The sequence below is a fragment of the Pelophylax lessonae genome (assembly GCF_965119305.1).
Source record: "Pelophylax lessonae genome assembly, chromosome: 2".
Classification (NCBI taxonomy): Eukaryota; Metazoa; Chordata; class Amphibia; order Anura; family Ranidae; genus Pelophylax; species Pelophylax lessonae.
The window spans coordinates 118189635-118216604 of record NC_138769.1 but is presented as its reverse complement, the minus strand read 5'-3'; the positions used below and the strand labels follow the sequence as shown (position 1 = coordinate 118216604).

Below are 26970 nucleotides of genomic sequence, written 5' to 3'. Positions count from 1 at the left end.
GTATGTCTTTTTTTGTTCCTGGGTCTGGGGCGCATTGACAGGCAACATAGCCGCCTGACAAGTCGCGCTCCATTCAGTGCAATGGAACCATTCTAATTGGAGCGACTCAAGTCACTCCAACTTAGAAAAAGGATCCTGCACTACTTTAGGGGGCGACTTGCATTGAATTCTATTAGAGAAGTCGTTTGCAAGCCACGCTGAAGTCGCGCGGCACAGGGCAGCTTCAGAGGTGGGCGACTTTGAAGCCGCCCCAGTGTGAACTCAGCCTTAGTGTGAGATTTGTCTGCTGCAATGTCGGAGTCCCATTAAAAATCATGGATCACCGCTATCACTAGTAATAAAAAAAAAAAAATGTAAATAAAAATTCTATAAATCTATCCCATAGTTTGTAGACGCAATAACTTTTGCGCAAACCAGTCAATATAAGCTTATTTTGATTTTATTTTATCAAAAACATTTAGCAGAATACATATTGGCCTAAGTTGATGAAGAAATATGATTTTTTAAATTTTTTTTTTTTGTATATGTTTTATAGCATAAAGTAAAAAATATTGCTTTTTTTTTAAAAAAAATTTATCGGTCATGTTTTTGGTTATAGCGCAAAAAATAAATACCCCAGAGGGGATAAAATACCACCAAACGAAAGCTCTAATTGTAGGAAAAAAGGACATCAATTTTATTTGGGTACAGTGTCGCACGACCGTGCAATTCTCAGTTTAAGTAACGCAGTGCTGTATCGCAAAAAATTGCCTGGCCACGAAGGGGGGGGGGGGTAAACCTTCCGGAGCTGAAGTGGTTAAATTGAAGGGAAATCCCTTCTATGACAGTGAACACAGAAACAACTGTTTCTATTGGCAGAGTTTTCCTTTATTCCTGTTCCAATGACAGCTGTCAAATATTTAATTACTCCCACATTCTCCCCTCATGTCAAGCTTTTGGGGCAGGAAGTGAGGGTGAACTTCTCTGGGGACGCAGATTGCAGTAAGAAGTCTTACATTTTTAGAATACTTGTAAATGTGTTCAGAGGGTTCCATCTGGCTTCAAGCATACAATTTTATTCACCACTAAGTTTTTGTCAAACATATTACAAGTGATGCAACCGCATGAGCTAACCATACAAAAATAGGTCCAGATGTGTCCTGCAAAGGCACTGCACTATTGGTGTGGCAGGAGGCAGGCGGCCCTTTACATGGGCTTGCTCTTTTCTAATCCATGCAGGAGATGTTTTGACAGGGCTGGCCCAAGGCATTGTGCTGGAAGAAAAAGACAAAAACAGGGACACACGACCTAGTGCATTACCACTAAAACCATTTATTAAAATAGTAAAAGGTATAAAATATACTCACAAAACAGGTGTGAACCCCCTTCCTCAGACCAAGAAACGCGTCAGCCCAGCCATAGCAGCCTCATGCGGTTCACTGCATGCTATCCAGCATCACACAGTGCCTTGGCCACCTTGGAGATTTCATATTGATTATGTCGATGTGTGTAATATTCACACCTGTTTTTGTGAGTATATTTTATACGTTTTACTATTTTAATAAATGGTTTTAGTGGTAATGCACTAGGTCGCCCCTCTTTTTGTCTTTTTCTTCCAGTTTGTATCGGATGCCCATTTAAGCCCATTGGAAACATTCCTCTTCCATTATACTTCACTTGAGCGCAGGAGAATTAGACTATTCCAAGGCATTGTGCTGCCTGGGTCCCAGAATGAAAGGCTTCACCCTACCCCCAGAAAAAAATCATGCCCACCAAAAGGCCCCCACATCCATTATTTTAGAAATATAAGATTTCTAGGCCACCACCCAAGAAGACCCAATCTGCCCTGCGTGAGATGGAGTGCGCTGATGTCTGATGTCATTGTGCACACCACAATCATGCAAGGGACGTTCCCCGGAGGAGACATTCCGCCTCCTCATACTCATCAGTTTGCACTACGGGCAGCAGTATGAGATGGGGATATGCCACCCGTAAAAAGGCCACAAACTGATGACACACAAAACTGCTGGAAAAAAAATCTTGGGAGTCAATTTGCTGCCCCTCTTTAAGTGCCGCCTGGGTCCAATGGACCCAGTGGGACCCATGGTAGGGCCGGCCCCTGTGTTTTGAGTATGCACATCTAGAGGGAAGTCAAGGATACTTAAAGCTGGGCTCCATTTATGATCCTAATTGCATACTGACATTGGTTCAGCTTGTGCCAAGCAGCTGCCCCACTACATGCTTACCACAGAGGGTTGCTGGTTGAGCATTCCCTAATTTAAAGAGGTGGAGAGTATGTTACTGTCCCACTCTTCACCACTCCCAATGAGAGAATGCCTTGTTATATACACTCACCGGCCACTTTCTTAGGTACACCTTGCTATTACCAGGTTGGCACCCTTTTGCTTTCATAACTGCCCTAATTCTTTGTGGGTAGATTCCAGGAAGAGTGAAAAACATTCCTCAGAGATTTTGGTCCATACTGACATGATAGCATCACACAGTTGCTGAAGATTTGTCGGCTGCACATCCATAATGCGAATCTCCCGTTCCACCACATTCCCCCAAAGGTGCTCTAATGGATTGAGATCTGGTGAGTTTGGAGGCCATTGCTTTATCATTGTCGTGTTCAAGAAACCATTAGTGAGATGATTTGAGCTTTGTGACATGGTGCATTATCCTGCTGGAAGGAGCCATCAGAAGATGGGTACACTGTAGTCATAAAGGGATGGACATGGTCAGCAACAATACTCAGGTAGGCTGTGAGGTTTAAACGATGCTCAATTGGTACTAAGGGGCCCAAAGTGTGCCAAGAAAATATCCCCCACAACATTACACCACCAGCCTGAACCGTTGATACAAGACAGGATGGATCCATGCTTTTATGTTGTTTTCGCCAAAATCTGACTGGATCAGCAGTTTTTTAAATACTCAGACCAGCCCATCTGGCACCAACAACCATTCCAAATTCAAAGTCACCTAAATCCTTTGTCTTGCCCATTCTGATGCTCGGTTTGAACTTCAGCAAGTCATCTTCACGGCATCTAAATGCCTAAATGCATTGAGTTGCTGCCATGTGATTGGTCGATTTTATTAATTTTTGTTACCAAGCAATTGAACATGTGTACCTAATAATGTGGCCGGTGAGCGTAAAACAAAAACACAAGGGGATGTGTGGATTTTGGCAGGGCCAAATGAGTGACCTGTGTGGTCAGTATACAGGAGGGCAGCTACTCGGCACAGAACTGGAAGATTGCGGCTATCGATCGCTGTAGTAGTGCCAATACTATAGTGATTGTCAATTTTCATAGCAGTCCCTCAGATGTGATATGCATTCTTCCACTGGTCCAAGCTGATCCAATGTATGCAATTAGGATCATACCTGGAATTCAATTTTAATATATGCAGCAGTCTGGTGCTTACTTGCATAGCTTGGACAAATGGCAGGGATTATTTGCTGTTTCTAAGTTTTATTTTCTCCGCACAGAAACTACCGTAATAATTATGCGCAGTTCCCCATGGCAACCAATCAGATTCCATTTTACTATAGTGAAAACAGCTGTAAGTTTTCTGATCTTTATGGAAGACTGCACTTTGCACTGCAGGTTGCTTTTTTCCTTTCTCTGTCTCTGGCGTGAAGAATCTTCCGTTCGCCGACTTATAATAGTTTAATTGCCGCTCTGTTTTATTCCTTAATCCTGGAATTCTCCAGCTGTGGACGTCTAACTTTCTGACCTGCATGAGTGGGCTGTTGGCTGTGCGTTGAGTGTCCTTTGCTATCTTTCCTTTCTAATAACACTACTTGCTTTGTATTACAGCCTACCGGGGTTCTGCACCAGCACAGACTACTCACTGTAAGGATTTGGACCCAAGTCTGATTTTTAATATAGAAGCTTTTATTGAAGCATTGTCCTTCAGATATCCTAATTTAAATATGAGGATTTTTTTATGTAGATCACCCAGAATATGGTTCAGGGTCTTTTGCCTATTTCTGGTATTTTTTTTTAGCAAGCATATATGCATTCTATTCTTGATCGTGACCAAGAAGAATGTTGTGAGAGGTGACGTAAAGTTTTGATATCGCGGTGTGTTTTTTTTTTATAGTGGCCAAGAAAATGTTCACCTAATTTGTTTTGCTCTTTGTTGAATTTGTAGACTTTAGAGGCCAAGGATGGACAAAATAATGTAGAATAAATGTAAGAAGTTTGTAGTTTTCTAGGTGAAATGTGATGATAGTTGTCCTAATCCCCCAGCTTTTTTGTAATACATTTAGTTTAATTCAATCTCAGTTTCAAGCCCTACTCTGGGCATAGCTTACTTTATGGATTTTTTAAATTCACACAAATAAGATCCTTCTATTTTATCACTTTAGGAGCCCTCTGAGCTCTGCTGAATGCTCCTAGTATATACAGTGGGGAGAAACACTTCCAGAACCTTCCTGCATCCGTGTCTGTGAATGACACCTGTGATATTTGTGCTGTGCTGTTTGAGTGTCTCACATCGCATGTGATTCGCACCGCACTTCTATGCAAATCACATGCAATGTCTGTGAGATGCAAATTCAGCCATACAGATTGCATGGCTGAATTTGCATCTCATTGGTACCAAAGTCGCACAGGACCCTTTTTTGGTCTGCACCAAAATCAGATCGCATAGGTGTTCACACCTATGCGATCCGATTTCTGTCCGAACTGACAGTTCGCACTGCGATATGCAAACTAATCTGGGGGTGTCGTTTACGTTGTATTGACACTCCCAGCAGTTTGCATATGGCAGTGTGAACTGCCTGTGAGTCGGGTGCAATGCAGAAACCCGCAGTGGATTCGCAGCGTTCCTGCATCGCACCAATGTGAACTGGCCCTGAGGGCGAAGGGCAGAAAGAGCAAAATCAGAGATGTGCTCAGAACAAATGTTTACAGATCTAATCACTGCTAGTCAGGGATTTTTTTCAGCTGGAATTTGATGAAACTCAGTTCCACCACCTTTGGCTCAGGTCCTCTGCTCCCTGCTCTCCACTATCAGTCATAAACACAGAAGTCTGGCTTCCTGTGTTTTCCAAGTGCAGTATGGGGAAAAAGGAGATGCCCGTGCCTGGGGTGCAGTGTGAATGCTGACACTCCCACTGGTGGATCTCCCTGCAAGTTAGAGGCAAAGCCATCTACAGTGAGGGGAGGTACTAGTGAGATGTGGATGGAGGTAAAAAGTTAAAAATGAGATGTGGAACTAAGCAGCTGTGGAAGAAATCTGAACTCCTGAACTCTACTGTATATGTAGCACACTTCCGAACTCTGCATGTGGCACACCCCTAAACTCTGCACTCTGTGTGTAGCCCCACGAACTCTGCACTCTGTGTGTAGCCCCACGAATTCTGCACTCTTTGTGTAGCCCCACTGAACTCTGCACTCTTTGTGTAGCCCCACCGAACTCTGCACTCTTTGTGTAGCCCCACTGAACTCTGCACTCTTTGTGTAGCCCCACCGAACTCTGCACTCTTTGTGTAGCCCCACCGAACTCTGCACTCTTTGTGTAGCCCCACCGAACTCTGTACTCTTTGTGTAGCCCCACCGAACTCTGCACTCTTTGTGTAGCCCCACCGAACTCTGCACTCTTTGTGTAGCCCCACCGAACTCTGCACTCTTTGTGTAGCCCCACCGAACTCTGCACTCTGTGTGTAGCCCCACCGAACTCTGCACTCTGTGTGTAGCCCCACCGAACTCTGCACTCTATGTGTAGCCCCACCGAACTCTGCACTCTGTGTGTAGCTCCACCGAACTCTGCACTCTGTGTGTAGCCCCACCAAACTCTGCACTCTGCACTATGCCCCTTTAAGACCCTCCCACTGTTAGTGAAATTTTGACCAGTTTTGGGAAGGGGTTTTGGGGGGGGGGGTCGTGGTTAAGATCCTGCACCTTTTTTGCACCTTTTTTCTGAGGAAAAAAAAGCCCTGCTGCTAATGTAAGTCAGCCTAATGCATTCTTCTTTACATTGGAATGCAGTGCGGGAAACCTATGCTTCATGTGCGTTCAGAATGCAGTGGGAGATCTGCTGCAAGTGTCAATATAATTCTAACAACACCCCAAATGTAGATCTCAAATGAAGTGCGTTTGCCTGCACCGGATCACATGGTACTGCAGTTTCATGCGATCCAGTGCAGTGCGTTTTGAAAAGTAGTGAATGCGCTACTTTTGGTGTGATTCAAATGAATGTTCTGAAAATCACACTGCACTGAGTCGCACACAAACATGTGTTCCGCGGGCGAAGATCACGTTCCTATTCGAATCAGGTGTGAACCAGCCCTCGCTGCTGTATCGTGTGATCTGGTTGCAGTGCATTTTTCAACAGTATTGCATGCAGCACTTTTGGTGGGATCCAGTGTGATTTCAGCCCATTGAAATTAATAAGCTAAAAATCGAACTGAACTGAGTCGCACAGGAACACGGCATGTTGCTATGTGACTCAGGTGTGAACAGGCCCTCACTGTTGGAAAACATGAAACATCTGTTTTTTATTTGAAGTTTACAATGTGGTCGGTCTAATGTTGTAGAAATTTTAATGTACTGATAATGAAGACGAAACACATTAGGTAATAGTTTTGATTTTTATTCTAAATGTGATATTTATGTGCATATACTGTGGGCAGCATGGTGGGTAAGTGGTTAGCGACCCCCCTAGCAGCATTAGGGTCATCTGTTTAAATCCCAACCAGCCTGGAGTTTACATGTTCTCCCTGTGCCTGCTTGGGATTCCTCTGGATACTCCGGTTTCCTCCTACACTCCAAAAACATTCTGATAAGATTTATGGGCTCCTGTCTAAATTGACCCTAGTATGTATGTATGTGAGTTAGGGACCTTAGATTGTAAGCTCCTTGAGGGCAGGCATTGATTTAAATGTACAACATATATGTAAAGCACTGCGTAAATTGACAGCACTATATAAGTACCTGTGATAAATAACTTATTTTCTTGTTTCACTGCAGGTGGGGCCTCAGCTACAAGGAGGACTGGTATACCAACTCCCCGAGATCTGCCAACACCAATAGCAAGAGATAGGACAGCTCTACGGCCTCCAACCACTACTACATCTAAAAAAACACTACCAAGTCCTACATCTCCCAGTGCTTCTACACCTGCAAAGAATATCCGTTCTTCCCCTAAACCTAAACATGACAATGAATCGAACAACCCTTCTGTGTTGGAATCACATGTTAAAGAGCTATTGGCCGAAGCAAAAACAAAAGATTTTGAAATTAGCAAACTTCGGAGTGAACTGCAGAAATGCAAAGAAAAGGAATGTCCAAGCCCCGACATCCCATTCAACCTGGAACCATCCACAGAGGTTCAGCTGACAGAAGGTACAGACCCTGAAGTATTGTTAAAGACCCTTCAGGGTAAGAACTTATTTTTACAGAAAGAGCTTGCTCTTTTGCGTCAGGAAAATGAAGACCTAAAGCGGAAACTGCACAGCTTAGAGCAGTCTCCTCTTTCTGATACTATAAGCAGCAATGGAACTGATAGCAGTATCCTATCAGCTTCCACCCAGGTGACAAGCACAGGGAGCAAGGTGAAGAGCCCTTTAACAGAAGAGCCTGAGAACAGCCATTTGCTTGCCGGAGGAAATGGTCTTCCTATATCTGGTTCATCAAGTAGTGATGTCACTAAAGCCTCCCTTTCTCCTGACTCTGATTTTGAGCACTTAGCCGATGTGCCTTCTAGACCTGGGTCATCTGGAAGTATTCCATGCCAAGGCTCAAAATGTTCGACTAGTGGTAGCTCCCCAAATAACATTAGTGAACTCTCTGTAGCCTCGTTGACTGAAAAAATACATAAGATGGAAGAAAACCAGCATAGTACTGCAGAGGAACTTCAAGCAACACTACAGGAACTCTCTGATCAAAATCTAATGGTACAGGAGCTAACATTAGAAAGTGAAAAGCTTGTGGAAGAAAAATCTTTTCTGGAAACAACCCTACAGCAGCAAAGACAAAGGGCAGATCAGCTGAGTCAGGAAAATGAGAAGTTGATGGCCCTTCTCCAAGAGAGGGCAAAGACAGAGCAAACACAGGTTCAAAGCAAACTTGCAGAGTTAGAAAAGAAATACTCAGAGCTTGTGGAAAAGTCTCAGTTTGAAAGGGAAAAATTGCTCAATATTCAGCAACAACTAACCAGTAGTTTGAGAAGCCTCGAAAAAGAACACCAGGAGGCTCAGGTGATGATAAAAAGACTGAAAGAAGAAACTGGAAAATTTCAAAGTCTCCTGGAAACTGAGAGGAAAGAGAAAAGTGGTATCGCCAAGACAGTGGAAGACCTAAAAGTCACCATTGAAGGTTTTAAAATTGAAGGCAGCTGTTTAAAGGCTCAACTAGATGGTGAGCGCCAGAAAGTAGCTGAGATGACAGCCATGGGAAACACCCCCGAGAACTCGGAGGTTCAAGAAATGCTGAATTCTACTTACAAGGAGAAAGAACATCTAGAACTGACATGTTCCGAACTTCGCCAAGAGCTCTTAAGAGCCAGCAGTGAAGTTAAGCAGTTACAGTGTCTTCTGGCTAAGGTCTGACATCATTTTATGTATTTGTTTAAAATATTTTCTGGTTTTAAAATATTATTTGCATGCACTTGAAATGCATATTTGGGCTCAGATTTTCTAAAAACAAATGGTCCAGGAATGCTTATGTTTTTGATGATTACTTTGGCTCAGGTAGGAAAGACTTCTGCCTAATTAATGTGGTATTCAAAGGTAAAGTTTTACTAAACCCAGGACCCTGCATTCACTATATCTGGTCTCCCACAGTACACAGAACATGGAAATGCAATAATTTTAGTAAATATAAACTGCTAAATACCTTTTCTCATCAGCAGTATATAGCAGTCTTGTGACATCTATCAGTGTCTTGTTAAAGCTTGTAGGAGGAGTTTTAATTCTACTCAAACTGTTCCGTAAGGCTGCAGGACCCCCAACCCTCTGTCTGAACAGTGTTGATTGGCCCTGTGCTGATTACATGCACCCTCCACCCAAAAAAAAAAAGCTCTCTAGCTATACACACAAAACTGAGCATGTGCAGAGTGCCCCCAAAGCTCTGTACTATCAGGAGAAGGATTAGGGACAGCAGAAGAAGGGGAGAATCAGGGAAGACAGGATCAAACAGCCTTTTTACACAATGCACAAGAGTAACCCCTTGGGTTCCACAGTGAGTATAAAAGGCATGCTTAACTGCATATACTCACTGATTTTACTGTTGTTGGTGTAGGAACACTTTAGGATTACAATTTTCTTTTAGTTTTTAACAGAATTTGGGAATGTTAAGACCATTGTTATGTTTTATTGCTGTCTGCATGGCCCCTGGGGAGACTTCTTACTTCTTGTTTTGCAGAAACTGACAGTAAAAGAAAAATCGTTCTATTGCTGTCCCCACTTGGAGATTTCCCCTTCCTTCCTGTGACAACAAAAAAATATTATAAAGCAGAAAGCCTGACAAAAAAAACCTGAGGCTATAACCCTTCAACACTCATTTGAAAATGTGAAAACAAAGAATCTTCCACTTTTTAACAAAATTATCTGAAAGATAAAAAAAAAATCTCTAAATGAGAGCTTTAAATGAGTTGCTAAAGGTGACTTCATGGTATGGATTTTATTGTAAGTATGTAAGTATGCATATGCCATACGTGTGGGGCAGCTATGGAAGTTGACAATCATGGTATTAGCCACTGCTATTCCAGTGATCGCCACCGTGTTCCAGGTCCTGTGCCAATTGGATGCCCTTCTGTATAGTGAGCACAAGGGATCACTCGCTCGGCATGGAGGCCATTCACAGAACGCCTTGCATTTTTCTCACTGAATACAAGGTTGGAAGAGGTGGAGAGGTGATGTCACCTTGTTCAAACAGAAAATGCTTTGCATTTATTGATAAAAAAAAGCCAAGGATCCAAGGAAGGACAGTGGTGCTCATGCAGAGAAAGAGACCCCTGGGTTCACTGTGCAGCAGAAGGTCCGCTTTTTAGCACTGAACCCAGAAGATCGCAGTGATCACTGTAGTAGCAGCAGCAACGACTTTAGTGATTCTCTGCTTCCACAGTGGTTCCAGTGGACCCTTTGTACTATGCAAAAAAAAATGTATACCTGGAATTCAGCTTAAGGCTCTCTAAATATAACTACACTGATCAAAATTATAAACGTAACACTTTTGTTTTTGCCCCCATTTTTCATGAGCTGAACTCAAAGACTTTTTCTGTGTTCACAAAAGGCCTATTTCTCTCAAATATTGTCTAAATCTGTGTTGGTGAGCACTTCTCCTTTGCCGAGATAATCCATCCACCTCTCACAGGTGTTGCACAGGTGTGCCTTAGGCTGGCCACAATAAAGGTCACTTTTAAAATGTTAATTTTTACTGTATTGGGGGGGGGGGGGGGGGTCCGAAAACCAGTCAGTATCTGGTGTGACCACCATGTGCCTCACGCAGTGCAACTTCTTCCCATAGAGTTGATCAGGTTGTTGATTGTGGCCTGTGAAATGTTGGTCCACTCCTCTTCAATGGCTGTGCGAAGTTGCTGGATATTGGCAGGACCTGAAACACGCTGTCGTATACACCAATCCAGAGCATCCCAAACATGTTTAATGGGTGAGTATGTTGGCCATGCAAGAACTGGGATGTTTTCAGCTTCCAGGAATTGTGTACAGATCCTTGCAACATGGAGCCGTGCATTACCATGCTGCAACATGAGGTGACTGTCGTGGCTGAATGGCACAACAATGGGCCTCAGGATCTCGTCATGATATCTCTGTGCATTCAAAATGCCATCAAAAAATGCACCTGTGCATTGTCTATAACATATGCCTGACCATACCATAACCCCACCACCACCGTGGGCCAATCCACAACGTTGACATCAGCAAACCGCTCACCCACACGACACCATACACGCTGTCTGCCATCTGCCCTGTACAGTGAAAACCGGGATTCATCCGTGAAGAGAACACCTCTCCAAAGTGCCAGACGCCATCTAATGTGAGCATTTGCCCACTCCCATTGATTGACCCCGATGAGGATGACGAGCAGGCAGATGCAGATGAGCTTCCCTGAGACAGTTTCTGACAGTTCGTGCAGAAATTCTTTGGTTATGCAAACTGATTGTTGCAGCAGCTTGTCCGGATGGCTGGTCTCAGATGATCTTGGAGGTGAAGATGCTGGATGTGGAGGTCCTGGGCTGATGTGGTTACACATGGTTTGCGGTTGTGAGGCCGGTTGGATGTTCTGCCAAATTCTCTGAAACGGCTTATGGTAGAGAAATTAATTTTAAATTCACGGGCATTTGCTCTGGTGGACATTCCTGCAGTCAGCATGCCAATTGCACGCTCCCTCAAAACTTGTTTCATCAGTGGCATTGAGCTGTGTGATAAAACTGCACATTTTAGAGTGGCCTTTTATTGTGGCCAGCCTAAGGCACCCCTGTGCAATAATCATGCTGTCTAATCAGCATCTTGATATGCCACACCTGTGAGGTGGATGGATTATCTCGGAAAAGGAGAAGAGCTCACTAACACAGATTTAGACAGATTTGTAAACAATATTTGAGAGAAATAGGCCTTTTGTGTACATAGAAAAAGTTTTAGATCTTTTGAGTTCAGTTCATGAAAAATGGGGGCAAAAACAAAAGTGTTAGGTTTAAAATGTTGTTCAGTGTATATTAGTTTTGTCTAATTTGTTGTAGCCGAGGGGTTTGCAAGTTAAGTGATCTAAATTAGAAATCCAGGCTTATGTTTTGTCTTTTCCTATTATGCTTTTAATCGTGCATTTCGGATGGTGAAAAATAGTTAAACCAGCAGCCCCCCTGTTCCAAGTATCTGATAGTAGTGTGAAGTGAGTGAAGATTTCATATACCGCCTGCTGGAAAAGTAAGTATTCTGCTCCTCGAGGTCTTCTTGTTGTAACTTTTTTTTTTCAGATTAGCAAAAGTCAGGAAAAAATGTATAAATTAAACTTGTTAGACAAACATTTTTTGAGTTTTGTTGATCGATGTGAGTTCTATCAAGAATAGGTCTGTTCTGCAAAAAAAAAAAAAAATGTCAGCAAATTATGTTACCTGCGCTATTGGCAGCTGTGTAGTGCAATGTACAGTACAGTGGTAACTCAAAGTGCTAATCAGCCAGTCGCATGGCAGCAACTCAATGAATTTAGGTATTTAGATGTGGTGAAGATGACCGAATGGGGAAGAAAGGGAGTTTAAGTGACTTTAAATGTGACATGGTTGTTGGTGCCAGACAGGCTGGTCTAAATATTTCAAAAACTGCTGATCTATTGGGATTTTCATGCACAACCATCTCTAGGGTATACAGAGAATGGTCTGAAAAAGAAAAAAAATCCATCCAGTGAGCTGCATTTGTGTGGACGAAAATGCCTTGTGGATGTCAGAAGAGAATGGGCAGAGGTTTGAGATGATAGAAAGACGACAGTTACTCAAATAACCACTTGTTACAGCCAAGGTATGCAGAATACCATCTCTGAACACACAACACATTGAACATTGGGATACAACAGCAGAAGACCACACCAGGTGCCACTTCTGTCAGAACACGAAACTGAGGTTACAATTCTCACAGGCTCACCTAACTTGGCCAATAGAAGATTGGAAAAATGTTGCCTGGTCTGAGGAGTCTCGATATCAGCTGCAACATTCAGATGGTAGGGTCAGAACGTGGGATAAACATGAAAGCATGGATCCATCCTGCCTTGTATCAATGGTTCAAGCTGGTGGTGTAATGGTGTGAGGGATATTTTCTTGGCACACTTTGGGCTCCTTAGTACCAACTGAGCATCGGTTAAATGCCACGGCTTACCTGAATGTTGTCGCTGACCATGTTCATCCCTTTATGACTACAGTGTACCCATCTTCTAATGGCTCCTTGCTGCAGGATAATGCACCATGTCACAAAGATCAAATCATCCCAAACTGGTTTCTTAAACATGACAATTAGTTCACTTTACAATGGCCTCCACATTCAATAGATCTCTATCCAATAGAGCACGTTTGGGATCCGGTGGAACGGGAGAGTCGCATCATGAATGTGCAGCCGAAAAATCTGCAGCAACTGCCTGATGCTATCATGTCACTATGGACCAAAATCTCTGAGGAATGTTTCCAAAACCTTGTTGAAACTTTGCCAGGAGAATTAAGGCAGTTCTGAAGGCAAAAGGGGGTCCAACCCGGTACTAGCAAGGTGTACCTAATAAAGTGGCCGGTGAGTGTATATTGTACATTCACATCAGTCGCTGCCCTCAAGGAGTTTACATTTAAAGGTCCCTAACTCACATCCATTCATACACTAGAGCTGTACAATTAATTGTTAAAAAATCGCAATCTCGATTCAACCCCCTCACGATCCTAATTCGCCAGTTCCACGATTCACACAGTGCAGAGCTGTTCTCTGCTCACTCACGGCTGCAAAAAAAAAAAAAAAAGCTTCTGGCAAATGTTTATCAACATTGCTAAGCACTGGGAGATGACTATAAACAAATTATCATTTCATTCTCTTACATCAAAGGAACTTCGGTCTGTAAGGCTCCATTCAGTGCCGGGTCACACTTGTGCAATGTGGGAAGGCTGCGAATTTGCAGCCTTTTCCCGCATCGCAAACGTACCCCTGGCAGTTCACACTGCCATATGCGATACACAGGGGGTGTCAATGAAATGTTAACGACACCCCCAGTTTGATCTCATATCGCAGTGCGATCTGACAGTTCGCACAGGATAGGATCGCACAAGTGTGAACCACTGTGCGATCCGATCCTGATGCGGCTGGAAAAATGGGTCATGTGCGTGTTTGGTGCGGATACAGTGCGAATTCAGCCATACAAAGTGTATGGCTGAATTTGCAGCCGCACCTCCGATCGCATGTAATGAAGGAGCAGTGCGCTCTGAATTACATGCGATCGGCGCACACGCTATAGTGTGAACCGGCACTCAAGGCATTTTGGATCGTGGGCAGAATTGCCGCGATTCTATCCGCGATCCCCAACCATTGCAAGTCGCGGGAAGCCAATGTAAATCCTGTGATTTACAATGGCACCCCAAATGCTGCGCTATTTTGCCGTGATTGTCGCCCGACGATTCACGGTAAAATCACGCACACAGAATCGCGGAACACCTGTCGCCCAACAGAAGTACAAGAACTTCTTTTTGGCGACTAGGCATTCCGTGATTCTCTTTGCGCGATTTTACTGGCAAGTCTGCCCGTTATCCGAAGCGCCTATATGTAAATGGAGCCTAAATGAGGGCAGTTTATCAATTAAAGACTGAGCCTTTTTCTGACATTTGTTGCTTACAAGTTAAAAATCAGTATTTTTTTTCTAGAAAATTACCCCCAAACAAATTATATATTTTTTTTTTATCAGAGACCCTAGAAAATAAAATGGTGGCCGTTGCAATATTTTATGTCACTGTATTTGCGCAGCAGTCTTTCAAACGCAATTTTTGTGAAAAAAATACACTTTAAGGAATTTAAAAAAAAATGAAAACAGTAAAGGTAGCCCAATTTTTTTTTTTTTTTTTTTTTTTTTTATAATGTGAAAGATGATGTTATCCTGAGAATCGTGATCTTTATTCGAAGCAAAAGCAAAAAAATTGTGATTCTCATTTTGTCCAGAATTGTTCAGCTCTAACATACACACACCAGGGCTAATTTAGACAGGAGCCAGTTACACTACAGTTTCTGCATGTCTTTGGAGTGTGGGAGGAAACTGGAGTACCCGGCGGAAGCTCACACAACCACTGGGAAAACATGCAAACTCCAGGCAGGTAGTGTTGGGGTTGGATTTCAACCAAAAACCCTAGTGCTGCTAGGTGGAAGTGCTAACAGCTTAGCCACTCTGCAAAATATCCCAGGCGGCATCAGCTTCCACCCAGCACCTGGAGGGGGCACACCATTGGAAAGCTAGCTGCAAAAACTCAGTAGAGATATCCGCCTCCTGATGATATAAAGAAAGAAGATGGCACCGCAGGACCCGGCATTCAGTGGCGGAGCAGAAAAAAAGTTAGGTTTAAATGCAAAATATACACCAGGAAGGGTGAAGTTGAAGCACTACTTTAACTGCTTGCCGACCCCCGGCTGCATATATACTGTGGCAGACGGGCCCAGCTGCGCGAATCACTGTACCGCGGTCCGTGGGAGCGATCCTGGTTGCCCGCCCCCCCCCATTACCCAGTTGGGAAGCTGATATACGGGGCCGGCGGGCATGATTGCCGCCGGGCACCCGCGGTCACTCCTCGTGGAGAGAAAACGGCAGTCTGCTGTTGTAAACACAGAAGACCATTGTTCTCTCAGGACTCGGCACAGAGCGCCTGTGATCCTCCTATTTAGAATCACAGGTCACAAGCCCATCCCCCTCAGAGTTAGAAAACACCCCCTAGGCATACACTTAACCCTTTAATCGCCCCTGAGTTAACCCTTTCCCTGCCAGTGTCATTATTACAGTAACGGTGCATATTTTTAGCACTGATTTATTGTAGTAATGTCACTGGTCCCCCCAAAAAAATGTCAGTTAGGGGTCCAATCTGTCCGCCGCAATGTTGCTGTCCTGCTTAAAATCAGTGATCGCCGCCATTACTAGTAAAAAATAAATAAATAAAAATTACATAAATCTATCCCCTAGCTTGTAGACGTGATAACGTTTGTGCAAACCAATCAAAATACGCTTATTGGGATTTTGTTTACCAAAAATATGTAGCAGAATACAAATTGGCCTAAAATTATGGAAAAAATGTGATTTTTATTTTTATTATTGGGAATGTTATATAGCAGAATGTGAAAAATATTGTTTTTTTTTTTTTTTTTTCAGAATTGTCGCTCTTTTTTTTGTTTATAGCGCAAAAAATAAAAATCGCACAGGTGATCAAATACCGCTATTTTTGAGAAAAAAGGACATCAGTTTATTTGGGTACATCGCTGTACGACTGCGCAATTGTTCATTAAAATAACGCAGTGCCGAATCGCAAAAAATGGCCTGGTCATTAAGTGGGTAAATCCTTCCAGTCCAGAAGTGGTTTTATCGCTTGCTATTAATAATCCATGTATAGATTGAACCTCAGTGTTTTTTGCCTCATCTTATTAAAGCGGAGTTCCGGGCACAAAAACTAATTTTTTTTTTTGTGCCCCTCCGCTAGGAATGCCTCACCTGAAAAGGAATTGGATAGTTTTTTTTTTTTTTTTGTTTACTTGCCTTGCAATTAAAGATCGAAGATACTCACCTCAGAGTACTTCCTCCCTCGGAGCCGCGGCTCACCCCGTCACTTCCTGCCTCGCTATGATTCCTGGGAGCTGAACGTCACAGCTCCCAGGAATCAATGCGACGGCACCGGCCCCGCTCGTCATTCCCCTGCTAAACAGCTTCTGGGCATGCTGTGGAGGAATGCGGCGCCGCGCCGGAAGTGACGAGAGGGGCCGGTGCGGCGCATTCTGGGACAAGAAGACGCGGAAGAAGACACAGAAGAGGACCGCGCCAGCTTCACCTGCCCACAAGAGAGATGGAAACGCTGTGGAAGAAATTTTCTAAGTAAGTATTTCTTCTTACAGGTAAGTGCGAACCGGGACAGATCAGAGGCTAGCCATTGTGGAATGTGCTAGCCCTGACTGTCCCGGGGGTATGTTCATTAAAAAATGACTTTTGTGCCCGGAACTCCGCTTTAAAGTCATATACTAGAAGTAAAAAGGGAAGTTGTTGCTGTTGTGGATTGCAGCAGTAAACAGAGCCATATGTACAATGATTTTTAGAGTCACGTGTCCATTCTCACTCCACATTTATGTAACTTCAAGTATAAAGTAATAGGAAGTCATAAAATGGAACATGGGGAGTTGAAACCACAATAATGCTGAATGCTGAGTTTGGCTAAGGTTTATTTCATCTTATAACCCAGGTGTTCATTCTGAGACAGCTCTGCTTGTACCAGACCAGAAATCCATGTGTGGGGCATGTCTGCTGAGATCCCAGTCCCAGGGGTGGTCAGTGAGTGGTGAGGGTCAGCCAGGGGAAGAAAACAGGAAGTGGTGGGCAGCTGGCTTTGGTTGACTAGAAGATCAGTGCCAAACACGGCACCCCCTGATGTTACAGGGTCACTGAGCTCCAGATGTGAATGGAAGTTTATGAGGTGAGTCGAATACAGTAGAATGGTTTGCCTGATGTACTGGAGCCTTGAGGGAAATGGTAGAATTATTTAATTTTGAGATTTAATGGGAACCTGCTGTACAATTTCAATTTTGTTATGCCTTCGTCCAATTTTTCTCTCCCTGTTGAGGATTACACACAGACGTTGAGTGGACTGTTCTACTGAGCCAATATAACACATAATATAGAAAATAGTATTAATTAGTGAAAAGCTGAAGTGTTACCAGACCTGTAAAAAGTCTACAAACACTTTTGTGTAGGACTACAAACAACACAAAGTTTGCTGCCGCAAGGGAACCACCTCTACAAAATCCAGAGCACTGGGCGGCTTTCAGACCTTGCCTATCCCCAATACATAAAGTAAATCTCCAGTAAATGAGCCGCTTCACTCTCCTTGCTGAACCGAAAGTTTATTCTAGAAAAAAGTATCCACAAATTATTAACAAGGGAACCTTGATGTGTTTCTCTCAAGGTGTTTGTAAACCCTTAATAACTGTATACCCAGTGGGGTGACTGGCCTTAGGGTGATACAGAGATGAACCACTTAAGCCCCGGAAGATTTTACCCCCTTCCTGACCAGGGCTTTTTTTGCGATTCGGCACTGCATGACTTTAACGGACAATTGCGCGGTCGTGCGACGCTGTACCTAGACCAATTTGACGTCCTTTTATTCCCACAAACAGAGCTTTCTTTTGGTGGTATTTGATCACCTGTGCGATTTTACTTTTTGTGCTATAAACAAAAAAAGAGCGTCAATTTTGCAAAAATAACAATATTTTTTCACATTTTCTTTATATGAAATTCCCCCCAAAAAAATGTAAAAATCGAATTTTTTTAACATTTTTGGCCAATTTGTTTTATGCTACATATGTTTGGTAAAAAAAAATCGCAAAAAGCGTATTTTGATTGGTTTGCGCAAAAGTTATTGCGTTTACTAACAAAGGGAAAGATTTTTATCATTTTTATTGTTTTTTTTTTGAACGCGTAACGGCGGCGATCTGCGATTTGTTTTTTTTTTTTTGCGGTACTGCGACATTGCAGCGGACAGATCGGACCCTTGACTGACATTTTTGACACTTTTGGGGTTACCAGTGACATTACTACAGTAATCCGTGCTATACATATGCACTGTTACTGCAAAATGACACTGGCAGGGAAGGGGTTAACTTTATTGGGGAAGGAGGGGTTAAGTGTGTCCCTAGGGGCGTGATTCTAACTGTGATTGGACATGGCTACTGGTGTAGGAACAGTGATCAAGGACCTACATAGTAGAACCGTATGATCACTATTCATACACAGGGGAGAATGACAGGCGGCTTGTTTACATCAGCCGCCTGCTTTTCTCCCATCACGGCGGACGATCGCGAGTGACCGGCGGACATCGGGTCCGCTGGTCACACGCACGGACTTGCTAGGGAACGAGCCGGGGCGGGAGCGCGCCTTCGCGGGCGCGCGCTCGCCCGTAATTGGCTCACTAGCAAGGGACAGGCTAGTGACGTATATATATACGTCACTTTGCCTGGCTGGGGCTGACCGCCGCCGTATATAGTCGTGCGGCAATCGGTTAAACAAATCGTCTCACATAAGCTGTACCTGTTTATCTGCAGTCTTCTTTGCTCTATAACCATTCAAAGTCGAGAATTAATAAAGCTTGTCTGAGCTTTCAGAAAACGGGGGAGGAGAACTGAAGTTGCACACAGATTTCTGAGAGCTGATTGGAGGCAAGGAACACACCCCCTGCACACAGGAAGACGGCTGAGCTTGTCAATCTGCTGAAGCTGCCTCCCCTGTCACTTTTTTTTTATTTATTTATTTTTTTTTTATACTTTTTTTTTTTTTTTTTTTTTTTTAGATTTTGTAAAAGGGAAATTGCAGACAAATAGCCACCTGAGAAAGTCTAAATTGACGAGAGATACATAAAGCATTCAGCAGATCATACATACATACATGAGAATATGAACATTCCTAGAGCTACTTACATATAAGTAGGGATACTTCTATATTATTTATTAGGAATACAGTGAGGCAGAACGTATCAAGTGAGAGACAATTTCTTCATCTCTCAGCTATTTGATTGTGATCAGCATAACCGTTGAATACGTTGTAAACACACTAATATAACCTTCTTAGACAATGACTTGGTATATGAAGAACTACTTGTCATTAGGGCTTGGAACCCAGCGTCCAACTCCAAAATGTCTCCAGTAGCACAGGAAGAATGCCAGTTATATTTCAGCATATAAGCGGAGTAACCAGATGGGTAGGTACGTGAATCAATACTTTTGCCTTTGGTATCTCTAGGAGCGTAAAACATTTCTAGGGGATAAAAGAGGAAAGAAAAAGGAGAGGAAATAGAAGACGAGGAAAAGAGGGGGGAGGGAAAAAAAAGAGGGGGTTCATAAGGGAAAAATGGTAGGGTATGCGGTTGAGAGGAGGGTGAACCTCTGATCTGAAAACTTGACTACAGTTATAACAGAATTATTGCTCCTCAAACGTCCATCACAACTTGTCACCTTTTATCTCTTGGTGTCAGGAAACCTTGTCAGAAGTGATTCATACTGATAGCAGAGGAACAGTGAGAAACAGTGGGCAGGAATGACCGTTCTCTTATTTGAGACAATTACAAACTATAAAGGCATATGCTTTGTTCATATTTCATGTCTGAGGTTTACAACCACTTTACCGCTGAGTACTGGAATAGTACTGCGGCAGAGTGGCTCGTTCCCGTCTGACGACGTAGACCTACGTTGCCAGACTCCTCCCCTGTAGGCGGCGCTCGCGCGCCGCCGGAGGCGCTCTCCCGCTGTTTTCATTCACAGCGGGAGTCGGGCCAGGGGAGGAGCAGCGGCGATCGCCGCTGCTCTGCCCCGATCGTCGGGGATCTAGTGTGGAGATCCGCCCGCCTGTGTAAACACAAGCGGGCGGATCTCCTCAGTGACGGGGAGTGACAGATCGGAGTGTTCAGCATAGCTGGACATCCAATCTGTCCCTGTCTCACACAGTCACCTCCCCCCCCACACGTCAGTAAGCACCAGGCATACATTAACCCCTCCCTCTCCAATAAAGTTAACCCCTTCCCTGCCAGTGTCATTTTTACAGTAACAGTGCATATATATAGCACTGATTACTGCAGTAATGTCACTGGTACCCCCAAAAGTGTCAAAAATGTCAGTCAAGGGTCCGATCTGTCCGCCGCAATGTCGCAGTCCCGCAAAAAAAATCGCAGATCGCCGCCATTACTCGTTAAAAAAAAAAACACCAAAAATGACAGAAATATTTCCCTTTGTTAGTAAACGCAATAACTTTTGCGCAAACCAATCAAAATACGCTTATTGTGAATTTTTTTACCAAACATAGGTAGCAGAAAACAAATTGGCCAAAAATTTAAAAAAAAATGGGTTTTTACATCTTTTTTGGGGGGAATTTCATATAAAAAAAATGGGAAAAATATTGTTATTTTTTCAAAATAAACGCTCTTTTTTTGTTTATAGCGCAAAAAGTAAAAATCGCACAGGTGATCAAATACCACCAAAAGAAAGCTCTGTTTGTGGGGAAAAAAAGGACATCAATTTCGTTTTGGTACGGCGTCGCACAACCGCGCAATTGTCAGTTAAAGTCGCACAGCGCCGAATCGCAAAAAGTGGCCCAGACGTAAGACAGCAAAATGCTCTAGTGGTAAAGTGGTTAATCAAAAAGCCTGGTGCTTACAATTAAGCAATTTGTGCAAAATGGATCTAGGTTCCCTTGATGATATCTATCTATTTGTGGAAACCTTTTTCTACACCAAACCTACAGTCAAGCAAGGAGAGTAAAGCAGTTTCTTTTCTAGGAATTCTTCCTGTGTAAGTTGGCTTTCAGACATAGCATAGAAGTCTTTAAACTTTTTTAGTTTTGGATAGAGGAGGGTAGAGTTACATTTTCCCAAGAAATGCATAGAACATTTGTCACAGGGATTCATGGGCTGGAATAAAACATTGTCCAAATGTCTAACCCTTCTCCACCTTGCTAAAAATGTTTGTTGTTTTGTCTTGTGTCCTTGTTGGAGATAATAAATGAACAACCCAGCTTAAAACGAAAACTGTAAAATATTTCAGATTACCAATCATGAGATGTGGTGGCTGCATTAGGTTTCTTCTTTTAGCCTTTTTTCCTTCTGTTGTCACCTGGGCAGTAAGACACCTCCTGTCTTAGGCTGGTTTCACTCTATGGAGGAGCAATGGAGCCATCCTTTCATAGCAGCATTGTTGTAAAGAGGGTAGTCTTAGATGGACTAGTAAATTTAGATGGACTAACTATTTGAAGTGCCTACACTCTGGATTAAGGAGCAGGGGGGGGGGGCAACTTTGGACAGCTGCATTGTCACATCTGGGGGGAGAGAAGTGTGAGATGTACTAGCAGTTTTAGATACTCTAACAAATGGAAGCCAAACTCCAGCTAACACTTTTGAAGTCCTATTTGTGCAACTGCATGTGAATAAGAGCCGGTCCACACTAGCGCGACTTGTCAGGCGACTTGTCAGCCTGACAAGTCGCGCTCCCTCGCGGTCCATTGACTGCTACAGGACCCGTTCTAATAGGAGCGACACAAGTCGCTCCGACTTAGAAAAAGGGTCCTGTACTACTTCGGGGCGACCATAGACTTCCATTATGTGAAGTCCCTGCAAGTCGCTCCGAAGTCGTGGTGCATGGGAATGCACAAGTCGCCCCCGAAGTAGTAAAGAGTGATGTCGCCTCAGTGTGAACCGACTCTAAAGGAGAAATAGAAAAGGGGAGAAAAGTTATCTTTTCAGTCTTGTTTATATTGCCTGGAAAGATTAGGAGAACCACAAGGTTTTCAATTTACATCTCATCTATTGTGGGAAGCAGCCCCAGCGGCTAGTAGAACCACATGGTCAAATGGTCCATTGATGATTTACAGCATTTTTCTAATGTTGCAATTTTTGTACTTTTTTCATGAATCTAAACATTGCTAAAGTATCTAATAACAGCCAGTCATAATGCTGTTCTTGGTGACCTTCATTAAACTGAAATTTGGTAACTGTACTTTTTGATTGATTTTATTATTTTTTGCACTCTAGTTTAATGAATTAGCTCATTTGTGGCTTATGTCTGTTACTGCTCAACAGGGAATATTAATATCTACTAAACACTTATAAAGAAAAACTGTACTGAGAGAAATAAAGGAGGGGGGGGAGGTGCCATACCTGACCTCTTGAAAATGATAGATCCATGGCTATCTTTGACTTCATTATTTTGAGCCACTGGCCTTCATGCAGCAAGCAAAGTCATAGCTCCTCATCTAAATACTTGTGGATTAGTGGTGCTATGAAGACACTGGATCAGCATAATAGCCAGAAGACTAGTGTTTTCAGCAGGTTTCCCCCACTATGGGAGAAAAGTTTTCTTTTGCCACAGAATTTCAGGAACGTTTGTGTTCTACTAAAACAGATTTTTCTCACCCTCTCGCCCTAGACTTCAGAAGCACTTGACAAGACATCCAGCCAATCTGTAAAGTTAATTGACAGTTGATATTCACTCTGCTGCCTGCTTGGCATTACACTGCCTCTTATAGATCAAGAAGCGCCTAATCCAAGATCTGTTGGGTCACACATTGCAGAGTAAAGCCTATTTTGTAGAGTGCAGGGGCAGGTCTCAAACGTGAAGCCTAAAAAGCACTAAACCAGTAGTGTTGCTTGTTCAGGGGTATTAAAGGAGGGTATCAAGGCCCACTAAGTGTAAGATGGAACGTACACAGGGCCTTTTTTTTTTGCTGTTAGCAGTGAACAGAATGAGGGGGCACAAAGGGGAGGGAAGTATAAAATAATGTGGGAGCCAGCTTTAAAGTAAACCTGTGATGTTCAAAACTATGGCGCTTCTGGTTACCCAAATAAGAGAAAAGGCCAAAGGAAAGAAGTGATGAATTGTAAAACAGTCACTGTAGGTGGTGGTTGCTGCTCCCCTGGACCAGGTCCTGAGTAACCTAATGCACATACAGTGCCTTAAAAGTATTCATACCCCTTAAAATTTTCCACATTTTGTCATGTTACAACCAAAAACGTAAATGTTTTTTTTTTTGGAAGTTTATGTGATAGACCAACACAAAGTGGCACATAATTGTGAAGTGGAAGGAAAACAATAAATGGTTTTCAAAATGTTTTACATATAAATATCTGAAAATTGTGGCATACATTTGTATTCAGCCCCCTTTACTCGCATACCTCTAACTAGAATCTAGTGGAACCAATTGCCTTCAGAAGTCACCTAATTAGTAAACCAGCCGTCCACCTAAATTGACAGGCCGGGCAAGGAGATCATTAATCAGAGAAGCAGCCAAAAGGCCCATGGTAACTCTGGAGGAGCTGCAGAGATTCACAGCTCAGGTGGGAGAATCTGTCCAAAGGACAACTATTAGTCATGCACTCCACAAATCTGGCCTTTATGGAAGAGAGGCAAGAAAAAAGCCATTGTTGAAAGAAAGCCTAAGAAGTCCTTTTGTTCAGTTTGCGAGAAGCCATGTGGGGGACACAGCAAACATGTGGAAGAAGGAGACCACAATTTAACTTTTTGGCCTAAAAGCAAAATGCTATGTGTGGTGGAAAACTAACGCTGCACATCACCCTGGACACACCATTCCCACCGTGAAACATGGTGGTGGCAGCATCATGTTGTGGGGATCTTTTCTTCAGCATGGACAGGGAAGCTGGTCAGATGGGAAGATGGATGGAGCCAAATACAGGGCAATCTTTGAAGAAAACCTGTTAGTCTGCAAAAGACTGGGGCAGAGGTTCACCTTCCAGCAGGACAACGACCCTAAACATACAGCCAGAGCTACAATGGAATGGTTTAGATCAAAGCATATTCATTTGTTAGAATGTGACTGTCAAAGTCAAGACCTAAATCCAATTGAGAATCTGTGGAAAGACTTCAAAATTGCTTTTCTCCGACGCTCTCCGTTCAATCTGACAGAGATTGAGTTATTTCACAAAGAAGAAAGGGCCAAAATGTCACTCTCTAGATGTGCCAAGCTGGTAGAGCCATACCCAAAAAGACTTGCAGCTGTAATTGCAGCGATAGGTGGTTCTACAAAGGATTGACTCAGGGGGGCTGAATACAAATGCATGCCACACTTTTCACATATTTGTAAAACATTTGGAAAATAATTTATCATTTTCCTTCAACTTCACAATAATGTGCCACTATTTGTTGGTCTATCACATAAAACACATTTACATTTTTGATTGTAACATGACAAAATGTGGAAAATTTCAAGGGGTATGAATACTTTTTCAAGGCAGTGTATGTAAGCAAACGAGAGAGGGTGCCACCATCTAAGTTTAAGCTGTTTATTAACTTAAATGGATAATGGATGGAATCAACGTGTCATTTGTGTGGATGAAGTTATCCATGGGGCAGCAGAGATAGTCAGGCAAGCGGCAGTTGGATGCAGAATTTGGCCGGGAAATTGCTGGATGGAGGGAGAAGAGGAACTGCTGTGATACTTGTAGCTGGAAACGCGGGCCTCCAGGGCAGGCTTGATTGCTTGTTGTCCAGCAGTTCTGCTTTTTCCTCCATCCAGCCGCTTCTTGGCTGAACTATGCATCCACCAGCCGCTTGCCTGACGATCTCTGCTGCCCCATAAATTACTTCATTCACACGAATGGCATGCTGATTCCATTGATTATCCAGCGAGGGCAATACTTTAGATTTTATGTTAATAAACAGCTTGCACTTAGATGATGGCGTCGTCTCTAATTTGCCCTGTTTGGATAAAACACAGGTTTACTCTTCTGCTCCAATTAAATCTAAAAGAAGTTTGGTTGGAGTTGTTGTTTTAAAGACAAATATTATATACGTTAGTATTAATCGTTATAATTAGATGAGTATAAAGCAGCTGCTGATCTTATCACAAGTATTAAATGTTTCCTTCATATGACATGCAGATTGTCTGGCACTGGTTACATCCTGGTGAGCACATTGTGATGAACATATACTGATACATGATGTAATGCTCTAACCCCTGGGCTCTACATATTTGAGCCGGTTCCACATGTCCTGACGGACACACCTTAATGTTAATGTGCAGAATCTGCAAAGCCTGTGGTATTGTTAATCTTCATGTTGTCAGAATGATTCCTCATCCTGTTCTGCACTGGTACATTCTTTTCTGTCTATGAATATAGAAATGATTCAATAATCGCTTCTGCCAGGACTGCATATCCAGCCTGATAGTCACAGGGCCTAATGATTTATTGAAGCTTGCTGCAAAACACAATAAACCAGTGAAGGATGCATAAAAAAACATTTATTATTTAAATGTCTTTTTCCCTTTTAATTGCATCTCAGCTCAGAATCCTCACAGCGGGCTGAAGATATGGTCCGCTGCTGTCAATGTGAGAGCAGGGGTCTATCAGCAGTCTGACACACCCTCTGAACAGTCACAACTACTGCTCTCCAGTCAGCAGGGATTGTGTGCACTGGGGTGCAATTAAGGAGAAAAAAGTAAAACTTTTATACTTGGTGTTTTTATGTTTTGAAGCAAGCTACAATCATTGGGCTTTAATCAGTACCTATACCGAACCTAAACCTATCAAGGATTATGGGTGGAAGGATAACTTCTCATACATTTATGCTGTTTGATTACCTGTGCTCAGTATGTTTCACAAACAAGTATAAATATATGGGAATAGGTGCGCTGCTATGGTAAAGCGAACGTCATCCGATGTAAAAATAACGTGTAATGTGAATTGCTGCTCCCACCGTGTTCCAGTACTCATACACTCGAAACAATGAATAATGTGTAAATGGGATAGTGGTGCGCTATTCATATGTAGGTGCTATGCAGTGCTTCTTTATTAAGACTAAATACAATTGAGTGACTGTTGCAGCAAGGTGCTTCTTCATTCAAAAAAATAAAAAGTGCTTAGTGCCAAATCCTTCCACCTGCTAGGGCACCTTTGTGTACAATGCGCGCTCACCTGCAGCACAAAGGGTTTGTGCAAAAGAAGTCAATATTCCTCCACCTGAGGGACTCTAAAATTCTCCTCTTATTTCAGTGCACCGGCTCCATGGTTAGGCAAATGAAAGAGGAAATTCCATAGTGCAGTATCCTTTAAAATCTATTTAGCATAATAGTAATCCAGAAGACACATTTATGATGTGTAAAACAGGCGTTGATAAAGCAATCTGTGCTATCCTGTTCAAATCTACCACGATGGAGCCCCGCTCTCTGGCTCCCCGAGTCGGATCGCAGTAAGACAGCGGAGTCTGACGTCACTGACTCCGCCCACTGTTTACATTTTCATAAAGTCAAAAATAAAAAATTCTCTCTGGCAATTGTAGGCGCTCCCTCTTTTAGTGATATGATGGCGATGGCTGGCAGTGTTTGTGGTTGCTTACAGTAGAAACTCTTCTGCAGATTCAATTAACCACTTAAGCCCCGGAAGATTTTACCCCCTTACTGACCAGGGGGTATTTTGCGATTCGGCACTGTGTGACTTTAACGGACAATTGCGCGGCCGTGCGACGCTGTACCCAAATGAAATTGACGTCCTTTTTTTCCCACAAACAGAGCTTTCTTTTGGTGGTATTTGATTACCTGTGCGATTTTTTGATCGTGCGCTATAAACAAAAAAAGAGCGACAATTTTTCAAAAATAACAATATTTTTAAATTTCTTTTATATGAAATTCCCAAAAAACAAAATGTAAAAATCTAAATTTTTTAACATTTTAGGCCAATTTGTTTTCTGCTACATATGTTTGGTAAAAAAAATCGCAAAAAACGTATTTTGATTGGTTTGCGCAAAAGTTATTGCGTTTACTAACTAAGGGAAAATTTTTT

General features: G+C 42.8%; 1 protein-coding gene across 4 annotated transcripts in view; it reads left to right on the top strand.

Moving 5' to 3' along the window:
• Positions 1 to 26970, top strand: part of SPECC1 (sperm antigen with calponin homology and coiled-coil domains 1) — a 689067-nt gene that overhangs the window by 356084 nt on the left and 306013 nt on the right. For all 4 annotated transcript variants that reach the window (XM_082247576.1, XM_082247577.1, XM_082247575.1 and 1 more), the window contains one exon: positions 6957 to 8530. In XM_082247576.1, the coding sequence (XP_082103702.1) occupies positions 6957 to 8530 (1574 nt within the window). The remainder of the gene's footprint in view (positions 1 to 6956; positions 8531 to 26970) is intronic.